Source organism: Lolium rigidum, chromosome 3 (genome assembly GCF_022539505.1).
Source record: "Lolium rigidum isolate FL_2022 chromosome 3, APGP_CSIRO_Lrig_0.1, whole genome shotgun sequence".
Taxonomy (NCBI): Eukaryota; Viridiplantae; Streptophyta; class Magnoliopsida; order Poales; family Poaceae; genus Lolium; species Lolium rigidum.
The window spans coordinates 111,969,006-111,982,544 of NC_061510.1; the positions used below are offsets into that span (position 1 = coordinate 111,969,006).

The 13,539-nt window shown below is 47.4% G+C and overlaps 1 protein-coding gene across 1 annotated transcript; it reads left to right on the plus strand.

Annotated features, from left to right (window-relative positions):
• The first annotated feature begins 1,988 nt into the window (after window positions 1–1,988).
• On the plus strand, window positions 1,989–9,100 carry LOC124698010 (NADH dehydrogenase [ubiquinone] 1 alpha subcomplex subunit 8-B-like). Its single transcript, XM_047230534.1, has 2 exons — window positions 1,989–2,269; window positions 8,718–9,100. Exons 1-2 carry the CDS (start codon window positions 2,073–2,075, stop codon window positions 8,851–8,853), a joined length of 333 nt encoding a protein of 110 aa, XP_047086490.1. The 5' UTR covers window positions 1,989–2,072; the 3' UTR covers window positions 8,854–9,100.
• Window positions 9,101–13,539: the final 4,439 nt, after the last annotated feature.

Consider the following 13,539-nt stretch of genomic DNA (forward strand, 5'->3'; position numbering starts at 1 on the left):
GAGATTGTTGCATATGTTAAAATATTGCAACTTTGGTTGAGCATAGCTAATGATCAAGAAAGAATTTGGCATGGTGATCTTTACAAAAAGTGTTCACCTTGATGTTGCCTTGGATGTGGTGCAAAGAGTTAGCAAGGTTTGGTTTGAAAAATTTGAATTGCAAAGGCTCAAAGTAGTGATCAGACTAGAATTGGCAGTTTTGACCATTATCATATGTGAGCAAGTTTTGTATTTGAAATCCATTTGATTTGTGATTCTTTGATTCCAAAAGTTGTAATAAGTGTTTAGTAACATTATTCAACTAATGGTGAAGACCAAATAGGTCTAGGGTCAAAATTTATAAAAATAGCCATAGAGCATATGTGAGGGTTTTTAGGGTTTTGCATTTATTTGATTTCTTTCTCTTTTTGGTTTATTTGGTTTGTGATCTTCTTATGATCACTTTAGGGTTTTAGGGTTTATCTTATACACCTAACAACAATCATCATGGCATCTCAATCAAATGCACAAGTCCTATGCATGGCACTATATGCAATTTAAAAAGTTTTTGTTGGTTTGAAATTTTGCTCTCTGGAATTCTTCTAACTTTCCTTTATTGAAATTTGGGATGTTACAAGAGCCCTTGCACATAGACTATTTGGGTTCGTCAGTAGCAGTCAAGCTTGCCGTGCGAGGAGTGCCTGGTTAAACACACGACTGTTTTTGAAACCCAGCCCACCGTGAGATCGTGGTTGTGTGATTTTTTCCCAGGATATCCAATGTGTTTTCCTTTTCCCCTGTCTTGATCCCCACCAATAGTTCCTAACCATACGGGTCAGATCATCACACACTGCCATTGGTAGTTTAAAGACCTCCATGATATATGTCGCCATGGACCGTGCAATAGATTTATCAGTGTCTCCTTACGCTATAGAGAAAAATGTTTATTGGGATGACTGTGATATTTTGAAAATCGGACGATCGATTATGCGAGAATTTCAAAGAAGCCCCATTACGTATGTTCTCAATTTACCGCAGCACATCTTTATAAGAATTGGAGGATATGTTAAACCTAGCTAGATAGCAAGCACTTGTTAGTGAGCATGCAGGTTCGGAGCCCCGGTGAACGAGCTAGTTGTTGCCATATTTAACAAGCACGTTAGCACAATAATGTGAGTTTCTCTTTTTGTCATAACTTTCTTTATATAACTCACTCTACACTGCCAAGAAAGCCTAGTGACTCTTTTATCCATGGATATCCAACGTCCAAGAATAATAAAAATGGAATTTTGTATGACATGTTATGTGTTTTTCCATAGGGAAGGAGGCAAGTGTGGACAAGCAGGAACCATTTTCCACCTCATCGTTTTCTTTTTCTTTTGTGCGGCATTGATATTTATGAAATGAAACACTAGTATGTGTTATGGCTCTTGTAATACAATACCTTGAATGTGTTTGTTCTTACTAGCCCAACCAATATAAACTTCCTAGCTCTATATGTGAGTGAAATCTGCATGAAAGTTTATGGGTTTTCTTTGAATATTAAGTGTTAATATTAAATGTCTCTCAACGAAAAAAACAGTGGGATGAGTACAAATTTAGCCCATTGAAAAACATCCCTAAAAGTTATAATATTATAAATATAGTGGATAATCTTGAAATGGTTTTGAATAAAAAGTCGGGGTTGTAGCTCCACTATCACTTTGACGGTAGAGTTAGGTACAAGGGTTCTCAAAGGAATAATAAAAAGGCTAGTATTTTCTTGTTCCCTTTTTCCGAGTGAGAAAGGCTAATTATCATAAAATAAATATTTATAGAATATACAGAATAGATAAATGGCAAGTGTCCATTTGAAAAGTAGAAATGAGAAGCAAGGGTGGGCCTTTTTTGACCAGGCTACAGATTCACAAGGCCCCTGCCAAGCCCATGTAACACTTCTACCCTACGTACTCGAAAGCCCAGGAAACGCACACAGAGAGGAGTGAGGAGCGCACCTCGTCCTCCGGCCCCAACCTCCCCTCTCCATCTCCGGTCCTCCCCTGCCCCCCTCCTCCCCCAGATCTCCACGGCGAGCCCCCCCTACGCCCGCAGAGATGTCAGCTAGCAGCACGCCGGTGGACGCCTCGGGGGAGCCGATCCCGACGTCATCGGTGCTGATGGCGGCGTCCAAGCACATCGCCGTGCGGTGCCGGCCGGAGAACGTGGCCTTCCTCAACTGCAAGAAGAAGGACCCCAACCCCGAGAAGTGCCTCGAGAAGGGCCGCCAGGTCACGCGCTGCGTCTTCAACCTGTGAGTCCCCTGCCTGCCCACCTGGCGCTCTCTATCCGTTTATTACTGATTCGTCGAATGTTTCGTCAATCGTGCTGCTCGTGATAGTTCAATTCCTTCGAGTAGGTGCGCCCCTGTGTGGCTGTCGCGCGTCACGATTTTGTTAGTTTGTGCCCGAATGTTTGCTGTGTTTAGATGTTCAGTCGGTGCTATCTTGAATTTGTGTTTCCTTTTAGTGGTACTAGCCGATGAGCATTTAAGCGAAGTTTGTGCCTCCACGATTAGCCTATGCGGTGGATCAGTATTTAACACTCTGGCAGCCACTGGCAATTTGTCACTCAGTCAGTGACGATCATTTTGTTCGTATTGTCAAGGATCTGATTACGCAGGGGATTAAACGGTAATGGTACAGGGATTAGCTGACGGTTATATGGTGATACTTACATGCCTTAGGTCATCATTTTGTATAGCGAGAGTTCCGGGTTCATTGTGGTGCGATCTCGTGCCAAGGTTGAGGATATGTAGCGAATGCAGGGTTCGTTGCTGCCTAATCTCGTCCCAGCTCCCTTATTAGTTCAGTAGTGAGTATGTTATGACTTAGACCACACAGTGTTATCCTTCTGATCAGTTTATACAGAAGGGAATGGACTGGTAATGCCATACTCAGTAGGGAGCTCATTTTGCTTTAGACATGACTGCGAAAGTGAATCAACTCATCTCAGATAGTGTGGTTAATTGCCCCCAAAGTGTGTTTCCTCTCTTATGAAGCCAAAAAAAAACTCTGAGTTGACTTTTTTTCAGTTTAAATTCTTAGATACTTAGGTGGAAGCCTTTTAGTTTGGCTGTTTTCATTGTACTTCTGATATTCATCTGTCACATTGTCATGTGGGACAGATGGACAGTCAAACAAGATATGAATCAATTCTGATATATTCATTTGCTAGTGCAAGTTTGCAGTTGCACTCTGTTGTCTTCTATGTCCCATTTTCAGATGAGTAACTACTAACTAAGAAACTGTAATGTCCTCAGCGAAAAAATGCCTAAGATAACCAAGATGGATAGATTGATTATGTACAGTGCTCAAGTTTATGGTTCTAGTCAAGATAGACAATGGACTAGTGTTTCCTTTGCCAGGTGAGACTCGCTAGTGATTGGTATCTTCCAGACTATCTCACATTGTCAGTCCACGCATATTAAGTATTGGCCATATCTGGGAATACAAGGGGAACAACATCCAGTGCCAACTGTGAATATAGACACTGACTAAACATCCTGTGACAATGTTTCGTTAAAAACCACTCTACATTATAAGTTCCATGTAAGCCCAAGCCATGACGCTATTTAGTTAGTTGAGCTAAGCAGTCAGTGACTCAGTGTTATACTGTTGTTTTCCATGTAAACTCAAGCCATGTCGGTATTTAGTTAGTTGAACTAAGCAGTCAGGGACTCAGTGTTATACTGTTGTTTTCAGTTAAGAGAATATTTCCTCCCATTTCAGTGAAGCCAAATGATGGATATTTGGCCATGCGGTAGCAAATCTATGGACTGATCAGCTGTCTAAAATGTCTTCTTTTAGAGTACATGGAGGGTGCAAACCACATTTGTAAGAAAATTATGCACTTAGTGTTTATTCTCTAAAATAATGATCGGGGTTTTCACAACATAGACGCTAGGCATAATACTAAACATACAACAATATTATGATCACAACACTATGTTTTTCCTCCCATGGATATGCACTGCCAAGATCAGACATAATCACATGAATACTACTAGCACGAGAAATCATCATTAATAAATATTACAGCTAAAATAACTGGGTACTGTGACTTTGAGAGTGCACTCTGGTTCTCTGGCGATGGTTGCAGCAGGGTCTGGTGCTGTTGTGCACAAAAACAAAGCTGGTGCAGTAGGGGTGTATAGAGGAGGTCGAAGACGTGAATTAATGAGAAGTCTATTGAGAGCTCTTTAGAATTCTGATTCATCACACCCTGTACATGGTCTAGAACGCAGCAGTTTCCAGAGGCTGCTCTCTCATGGTAGGTGCATGGCAGCTCAGGACAGAGTAGTCAAGGCAACACATAGACATAAAAAATATAGGCAAAATGAGAGATGGATGGAGACCAATAAAATTTGAAATATCACTCTCACGTTTTGCCTCTCATTCTTGTCTTTGTTCAACTTCCACTAATCTGTCCCTACGCCGGCATGCACCGACAGTGGGGACAACAGTGTCTCCTGAACTGTCATCTTATAGATCCTGCACTGGTTGGGATGAATTAAGCTTTGGAAGCACCTGCATGACTACCCGCTTCTTGTTTCTTTCTTACTCTCCAACACGCTGCTGCATTGGTCGCCTTTATCTGTAACAATGCCAGACCTGTCCCTACTGTGTTATTGCCTCGGGGTGCACTCCTGTAAGTCGAGGTACCCATGTTACATTGCTTAAGTAACATGGGTCCGCAGCAGAGCGCCTTTATCCGGGTCCGCTGCCTTCATGACAACTTCCAGTTGGTGCAATGCACGGCTCGCAATCTGCATGCTCGGAAGACGGACGCCATTCTGTTGAAATTGGACATCACCAGCTCACCAAGGCCTTTGACACAGTGGCTGGGCTTTTCTTCTAGAAGTCCTGGAGAAGCTTGGCTTTGGGCACAAGTGGATCACCATGGTTTGTGGGCTGCTTGGCTCTGCGTCGACTCGAGTGGTGGTGAACGGGGTGGCAGGTGGCCTCATCTATAACCGGCGTGGCCTCCGGCGTGGCCTCCGGCAGGGTGACCCCCTCCCCCCTGCTGTTTGACACGGTCATGGATGTCCTGCATCTGCTGTTTGAGCGGGCGGCGGCGGATGGTCTCCTCTCGGAGTTGGCCCCTAATGGATTCCGGCATCGCACCTCCATGTACGCCGACGATGTGGTCACCTTCATCAGGCTTAGTAAAGGTGACCTCCTGACTTGTGCCTCCATTGTGGATGACTTTGGGGTGGCGTCGGGGCTCCGCACCAACCTCGCCAAATGCTCCATCCACCCCATTCGTTGCTCGGCGGAGCAAGTGGATCTTGCGCGTTCGATCTTGGGCTGTGAGGTCGCCTCCTTCCCCTTCAAGTACCTGGGCCTTCCCCTGGGGCTTCGAAAGGTGACGGCGGCCCAGCTTCAGCCTCTCGTGGACAATGCGGCCGGCAGGCTGCAACCGTGGTGTGCGAACCTTCTCACCAGAGGGGGGAGGACGATCCTTGTTCAGACGACGTTATGTGCGATTCCCATTCACGCCATGATGTCGTTGGACATTCCTCCCAAGGTTCTTGAGTCGCTTCTCAAGATCAGTAGGGCTTTCATGTGGAAAGGCCGGAGAGAGGTCAAGGGAGGACACTGTTTGGTAGCGTGGGACAAGGTGGCCTCGCCTAAGCTGCTGGGCGGTCTGGGGATTCCGAACCTCAAGCTCCTCAACCTAGCGCTTAGGTGCCGGTGGTCGTGGCTCCAGAAGGTGGATCCCTCCAAGGTTTGGGCCGATTTTAACATCCAAACACCCAGCCTGTGCTCCGCGATTGTTGACGCTGCTACTTACTACGAGTTGGGCAATGGAGAGCGGGTGCGGTTTTGGAAAGCCGGTGGCTGGGAGGATATAGCTCCACATGTGGCGATGTTGGTCTCCAAGCGGAGGGCCAATGCCCGTTCTGTCAAAGAAGGGCTGGCAGGTGGGTGGCTCCTGGGCTGCGGTCCGGATTTGGGTGAGCGAGCTCTGCCTGAGTTCTTTCTGTTATGGCACAGACCTAGCCACTGTCGTCCTTCACCCCGATCGAGAGGATAAACTAGTTTGGAGGTGGACTAGTGACGGCTGCTACCCTTCCAAGTCAGTCTAGGAGGCTTTCTTTGGCGGGACTATCAGAGCCCCAGTGGTGGTTGAGATCTGGCGTTCCAGAGCGCCCTACAGTTGCAAGTTCTTCGCGTAGTTGGTGTCGAAGAACCGTCCTACAGTTGCAGACAGATTACTACGCCGTGGTTTGCCGGCCCCTGCGGCTTGCCCCCTTTGCGATTAGGAGCCGGAGATGCTGCAGCACCTTCTCCTTGGATGTGTTGTCGCGCGGGAGGTTTGGATGTGGGTCCTCCGGCAGTGGGACAAGACGGACTGGCTTCCGCTGGCTGATTCGGATATTGTGGTGTGGTGGATGTCCAGGTTCTGCCCGCGGGCTCACCAGCGGGACCTGTGGACGGCCATCATCCTGGTATTTTGGTGCATATGGAGGCATCGAAATGACGTGGGACCTGCCACCCCTTGTTGGCAGCCCTTCTTTGCCTCTTGGCACCCCTTCTATGTGATTGATACACCTCTCCCTGGTGTATTCTCGAAAAAAAACATTGCTTAAGTACTGTATCAGTGATAATATCTCTTGCTTGTAGTATTCCTGTGATCAGGTTGATCTTGGCAGTGCATATACATGGGATTGACAAATATGGTGTTCTTTTTTCCTTTCGTTCACGCTGGTCCATAATTTTCTGCCAAGTCATTATATGAGTGTGACTATGGGGCATTGAGCAGTGATTCATATTTGTCTCCCATGATGATTACTGAACATGTAGCATTAGTGGACAACTCATGATATGGAATTCAATAGTCCTTGTTCTTTGACTTCTATTGTTTTCAGTATGTTCTGTTGGTCTAGTAAGTAGTAAGTGGCCGTGCGAATAAATGGAGGCAAGATGGTTTACTTATTTTTTGGGGGGTTTGGTGTAGTGCTTCAACCTTTAGCCCTGCCATAGTGCTAGGCTGAATTGACATTAGATAATCCGTAGTTTGAGACTTGCGTGTTACTTTGCTAATTTGTTCTGGAAATCTTCCTTGTCCGACACTTTGAATGGCATAATGGTGGATTGCAGGTTAGGTTGGTGAGGTAGTGCCCCATGTTTAAGGGCCACTTCTTTTGAGCTTCTGCTTATGCATAAGCTAGCTTATGAGTTTCGGTGGGGAGAAACTGCGGTGGGGAGAAGCTTCCAAAAGTTGTTATTCCCCTTCTTTTGGGCTTATGGCATTTGAGCTTATGAAATATGCTATGCCATGAAAAGTCAGTATTGCCCTTGTTTTATAATTTTCCATAACAGCATAATTCATATCAAATTCAGATAATGCATTGTTGTTCTTGATGACATACTATCCATACTGATACAGGGATTAAATTTCAGAGACTATTGTTATTTAAAATTCAGATAATGCAACCGTACAACATCACATTGCAGAATCTTAAAATCAAACATGCCATAATCTATCGGTATACACAATCCAGGTCGATGGTGTTTGCATAGAAATAATAGCAGGGAGCAGTAGCAGATTCGATTTCTCACGTTTATGTTACACAGTTCATGCCGCACATTCATCAAGAAGAAACCAAAGCATGTAGTACAACATCGGGAGCAATAGCAGATCCGATTTCTCCTGTCAGTAGATGTCCATGACCGCCTCATCAGCTAAGAGGAGGTTCTCGGCCAGCTGCAGACCCTGCGACCTTCTGCTCGCGAGCTGGGCTCCAGGAGGCGGAGCTCGGCGAGTTTCCTCTGCAGCTCCTCTGCGCCTCGGTCGACCTCCAGATTCAGCTCCTCTTAGGCCAGCGCCGGGCTAGCTAAAGGCGGGGACCTTGGGATGGGCGTGCGGCAGAGTATTCGCCGAGCGGCGGAGAGGATTTGGCCGGGGCGACGGGGAGGATTTGGCCGGCGGCTGGGAACCCTAGATTCGCCGGGCTGTTTCTCGCGGGGGAAGTGGATGGGAAGAACGGGATGTCTCTCGGTTGGGCCGACTCGGGTGGTTGGACTGCGGTGGCAGTTTCGAGTAATTACTGGGGTGGGGTAGGAAGTTCTACCGATTCGGTTATGGACGGGGAAGCTCGGGAAGCTCTCCAGAAACAGGTCGAGAGCAGTTTCTCGCTATATACAGGATTTGGGCTTTGCGGTGGAAATAAGCTAGGCCAAAGCTGCACCCTTCTTTTGGGCTTCAGCGGTCCACAATCTCGAAGCCGGCCTAGAAGCTGAAAAGAAGTGGCCCTAAGTTGTTTTCCTTCTTGTGTACTGAATTCTGTAGGTGCTGTATAGGACAATGGCAAGGAGAAAAGTACGGCAACATGATGGTTTATGCATCTGCTTGCGTTTATGTGATTATTTCTTATTAGTTATCAGCACATCTGCACTTTTCCTGCACCCTAATTCAGGCATGTCAAAAGGTTGATAGGGGCATCCATTTCGAGTAGCAGACTAGCGGTAGTAAAAGCTCCTGTTTCCAGTGTTAATTCTGCAAATTAGACATTCCTCCTTCCCTTTGTGAACTCCGGTGATTTCGAACCTTTTGATCATGCTTCATATTTGTAGACTGTAGAACGCTCTCTTTTTCTTGATTTACTTGCTGCTGGTTCCATTAAGCCAGTCACTTTGTGACTTGTTCCTCTGCCTGCTCTACTTTGTCACTGATCACATTTCTGATGATGGCAGCTTGAAAGAACTTCACCAAAAGTGCCCCAAGGAGATGGATGCCTACGCCGGCTGCATGTACTACTACACAAACGAGTTTGACTTCTGCCGCAAGGAGCAGGAAGCCTTTGAGGGCGCGTGCCCCATATCTGAGTAGCCAACCTTGAGATTAATACCACAAGTGATCATCTTCTTCAGAAATAAGGAGAAAAGCCGGCAAAACAAGTTCATGATCTCCCATCTTTATTGTACTCACATGATTTCTATGGGTGAATGTTATTGAGCTTCTCATCCCCATTTACCTGTCTTTCTTGCCCAATCAACATCTGTGTTTTGAGTTGGATGCCAAAGTTGACTCAGTTGTAGTCCTAAGATGATGAATTGATGATGATGGTTCTTGCTTCTTTGGCTTTGGTTCATACCATAACGCTGATTTGTCGCTGCCCTGTTTCAACCAAAGCGCTCTTGTACCGTGTGGAGCGTGCCTGAATACCCCAAAATCCTGGTAGCAAGGGCATCTGCAGCGGATTGACCCATTTCGGACATGAAAAGTGTCTGTTTTGGTCGGGCGGTGGACACAAAATTGTCCTTGTTGCCTCATGTCTGTTTGGGTCGGGAGGCTTTAAGCACTTGAAACCCTAGCCCACTACTTGTCATCGTCGGTAAGCTAGGTTAGGTCAACGAGTTCGAGCATCTCCCATGGCTAGTTGGGCGCTGACGCGTCCATGGTGATCATGGCGCAGGAGGAGGAGCGGTATGAAGCAGGCAATAGCGTCATGGGCGGTATGGTGATCATGGCGCAGGAGGAGGAGCGGTATGAAGCAGGCAATAGCGTCATGGGCGGTATGGTGATCATGGCGCAGGAGGAGGAACGGTATGAAGCAGGCAATAGCGTCATGGGCGGTGTGGTGAGGCCTGCAAGGTTGCAAGGCTAGCCTGACCGCCTCATCCTCGGTGACACCTGCCGACGTGATCGCACTGGCACAACTAGGTTATGGCTGCGGCAGCTCCGATTGTTGGGATACCGGGATTGTGAGCCTCGTCGCCTCCTCTTTGTCCATGTCTTACAAGATTGTGAGCCTCGTCGCCTCCTCTTTGTCCATGTCTTACAAGATTGTGAGCCTCGTCGCCTCCTCTTTGTCCATGTCTTCCGGCTGTATCGGGAGCCGGTCTAGAGTTCCCTCCTTGGCCACCTCGGCCATGTAGGCAAGGTAGCCCAGGAAGTCGTCTTTGTCATCCTTGATTTTCTCGCTGAAGAAGAACCCTCTCTCGGGCTTTGGCGGCTCCTCCGCAGTCACATGGATGCGGCTCGACACGCGGTTGCGTGGCTTCTCCGGCTTCGCCGAGGAGGCTCTGGCCTTGTTCGTCGTTCTTCTTCGGCTTCCTTCAGGGAAACACCCTTCTGCCCATGGTGTCTGATGGAAGTTGCCGACGAACAGGGAAGGCTTGGCTAAATGTGGCAATGGGGCGATGACACGGGCATTGTCGATGATCTTAAAAAGGACATCCGAGGGAGGCCTTCAATTTCCGATGCGAGTCTACAAACGCGTGCCTTTGATGACGGTGAAGAAGCCCAATAGCCGCCCGCCGGCCCTGGCACTGCGGTGAAGTCGAAGCGCGCCATCACAGGAGAGGACACGATTCAGGCCATGTTCCACTGCTAGGCAGTCCCGTGATGGCAGGGAGAGATCATGCGTTCCGTCCGCAAAAACGCAAATCGAAGCTAAATTTGGATCGTGATTAGCGCAAACAGATCGGTCACTATGCGTTGTTGCGGTGATTTGCAGGTCTATCCATTTTCTATCCGCGTGAACCTGTCATTGGGCCGCCGGAAATGCGCTAACAAAACAAACCCCCCCAAATCGTATGGCAAAAGAAAGAACGATCAGGTTCCATGATTTTTTGTGTGAGACAAGTCCGAACCTACGATCCGATACTGCGTCCGTCTCTGTGTCGATGCATCCGTGCGGTTGGCCCCGCGTGCTCTCTCCATGGATCTGCTTCTGCAAGCCTACGTGTAGGAGGCTGTAGCTACGGCATTGTCTCAGATCCACGGCCTGTACCAGCCTGCCATTGCCATTCATTCCTTCATTCATCGCGCGTTGATGAACGGCATCGAGAGGCATCACTCATCAGGCACGGCACGCGTGCCAAGGACCGAACGAGAGAGGTAGGCGTAGTAAATGTGGTTCAGCGAGAGCTGCGTGACAGCGTCGAGGATCCGATGGCTGCAGAGACAGTTCATGACACGAACGGACCAAGGCACTGCGTCGTGTCGTGCGTGCGTGTGTGCACGCCTCGTGGCCGGACGCGTCACGATCTGCAGCCTTCAATTGTCGCTGTGACGGACGCTTCTGCAGCAGTAACGCTGTAACCCTAATCGCTTCTTCTTTGCCAGTCGGCATTACTCCCTCCGTAGCTCACAACGTGAGTGTTGCATTGCTGACTGTGTTGCGCGTGCTCAACTGCCCATGCCTCGGTTCAGTGATTTTTTTTTTCTTTAACGATCTAGTAGTACGTTCATAGGTGTACACTACTGGTACTCATAATCATAATAATACATGGTTTGTATGTATACAAACAATAAAAGGAGGATACTAACGGTCAAAATGCTATTGCCGCAACTATCAAGCACACACGTCCTTCGTCGCTATCAGAGAAGAAGAGCACTAGCAGTTGGTTCACTCTTTGGCGCTGAAGAAACTCCCTAGCTAAGAGACATTAACCAGCCGCGATAGCTCGATCTCGCCTGGTAAGGAACATCGGCCGGAGGAGCCCTCCGAGCTTCTTCGGGCGCTCGATCCGGGCAGCACTAGCCCGCCCTTTAGGCGGAACATGTAACAGTCGAGATCGCCGCACTTCAAGAGTAACTCATCCCTGCTACCATGCCACGACAATGTCGCAAGATTGAAGCCACTCCAATAACCTTGACTCCGCAAGCCTCTCGTCGAAGATTGGAGGGGAAGGGAGCAAAGGAATCGCAGGCTAGAAACTCGTGGAACCTGAAACCGCCTCGTGCAGTTACGAGAGAGAGAGACGAGGCGTTCCTGCGAGGATGGCCGGTTTAGTGGAATATTGGTTCAGCGCGTACTGCTCCATTTAAGGTTACGATCCATTCTGAAATAGTAGACTGCTTTCTTCTTTCGCGACGTGAATGAACTCATCGGATGCTTCCGTCCTGCGCCGATCCCGGGGGTTGCCCGTGCGCGGAGCCAGCCACAGTGTCGATGTCGTTCACCCACTCCACGTGAGCAATGCGCCGCTCTCTGCAAGCCGTGTCGGGGCTGATGGGATCGATGGATGGTGTACGTGCGTGGGCGGGAACATGGGAACAAGATGAACAACCAAAAGTACAGTGGTCATCTTGCGAGGAGCAGCTCAGTATTGAGTTTCAAACAAATCCTCTTGTCCCAAACGGAGCCGTGCGTAAGTCACGCGTTCAGCGACTACTGCTTCTACCTTTGTCAACCGTGCTTAGTTTTGAAAAAACAGACCGATGAGTAAACCGGTCAACCGTCTGGCCGTCTGGGTCACTGATTCGCCGTCTCAACTGGTTCGAAAGTTGTGAGTAGCTGGCTGAGACTGAGTTGGGGCAGATGGAGAAGGAGGGGAACCTTCTCAAATAGGAGAAGAAGAAATAGGATGAGGAAAGAAAAAAACTAAAGGAGAACAAAAATAGACTATTGCCCCGTCGTTTGATCTTTTAAGAGCTAATGTGAAAGAAAACGATGACGATACGATGAGCAAACAAACTTATGAAATACGTATAAGAAGTTCTTATTGAGCATTAGTGGCTAAAAAAACCAAGCATCTATCTAAATTTAGATGATTATTTGAATTGTTGTATGAAACTATGTAAGATAAAATGAAACATGATTGTTTTTGAAAAGTGAACAAAAATATTAATATGCTTGGTCGTATTACGGCCGGCGTTCTGCAGGCGGCCCCAATATACAGGCACATCGTGCCAGTGTCTCTAATAAAGATTGTCCGATGCAGGTTGCGGGACGACCTATTGGAGATGCCGTGGAAATGTGGAATGTTGAGCTTTTTTTTTTGAAATAAATATCGATATATTAAGCCAACAAGCCGCCAAGGAAAAGTCCCCTTTGGTACCCTTTGGTACCCTGCTAAGGAAAAGAGTGCGTCTGAAACTTGCTGCTTTGAGATCAAATATTCGGTACAATCTCTAAAAGAGTTACATCACGAATAACATCAGCTCTAATAAACTCAGGAGGCCTATCATCCCAAACTAGACTAGTATTATTCTCATACCCATGCTTTGCTAAATTATGAGCCACCATATTTGCTTCCCGATGACAATGTTGGAAGATCACCAAGTCCATCCTACTAGCAATTTGAAAGCAATCAGCTAGCACTGCCGTATAAGGACTAAGCAGTTCAGTATCTCCATTGCATGCTTGAATTAGCTCTAGAGAATCCGATTCAACATACGCTGAATAACATCCAATCTGCTCAAGAAATTGTAACCCTCTGAACATCGTCATTGCTTCAGCCGATGCCGAGCACATCAAGTTATTCAGCAGGCAAACTTTACCAGCTATGGCCTCTCCCTTATCATTTCGCAAGAAATACCAGCTGATCCAGATCCATCAGCATGATAAGAAGCATCCACATTTAATTTTCGATGGCCCCTTGGTGGTTTTGACCACTTCACCTCCTTTTTCACTGTATTGTGTTTAACTGCACCAAAATTTGCTGCCAAGGCGTTAATAGCAAAAGCTGAACTTTTTGGAGGACTGGTATTCTCACCTTTTACCAATTCCCTGCGTTGCCACCAGATGTACCAACACCCAACTGCCACCAATTCATGAGTTTTTAC

Excerpts from the sequence above, each read along its gene's own strand:
- LOC124698010 (XM_047230534.1), top strand. The coding sequence starts at position 2,073 with ATGTCAGCTAGCAGCACGCCGGTGGACGCCTCGGGGGAGCCGATCCCG. Across the intron at positions 2,270-8,717 it reads ACGCGCTGCGTCTTCAACCT|CTTGAAAGAACTTCACCAAA; the intron begins GTGAGTCCCCTG and ends TGATGATGGCAG.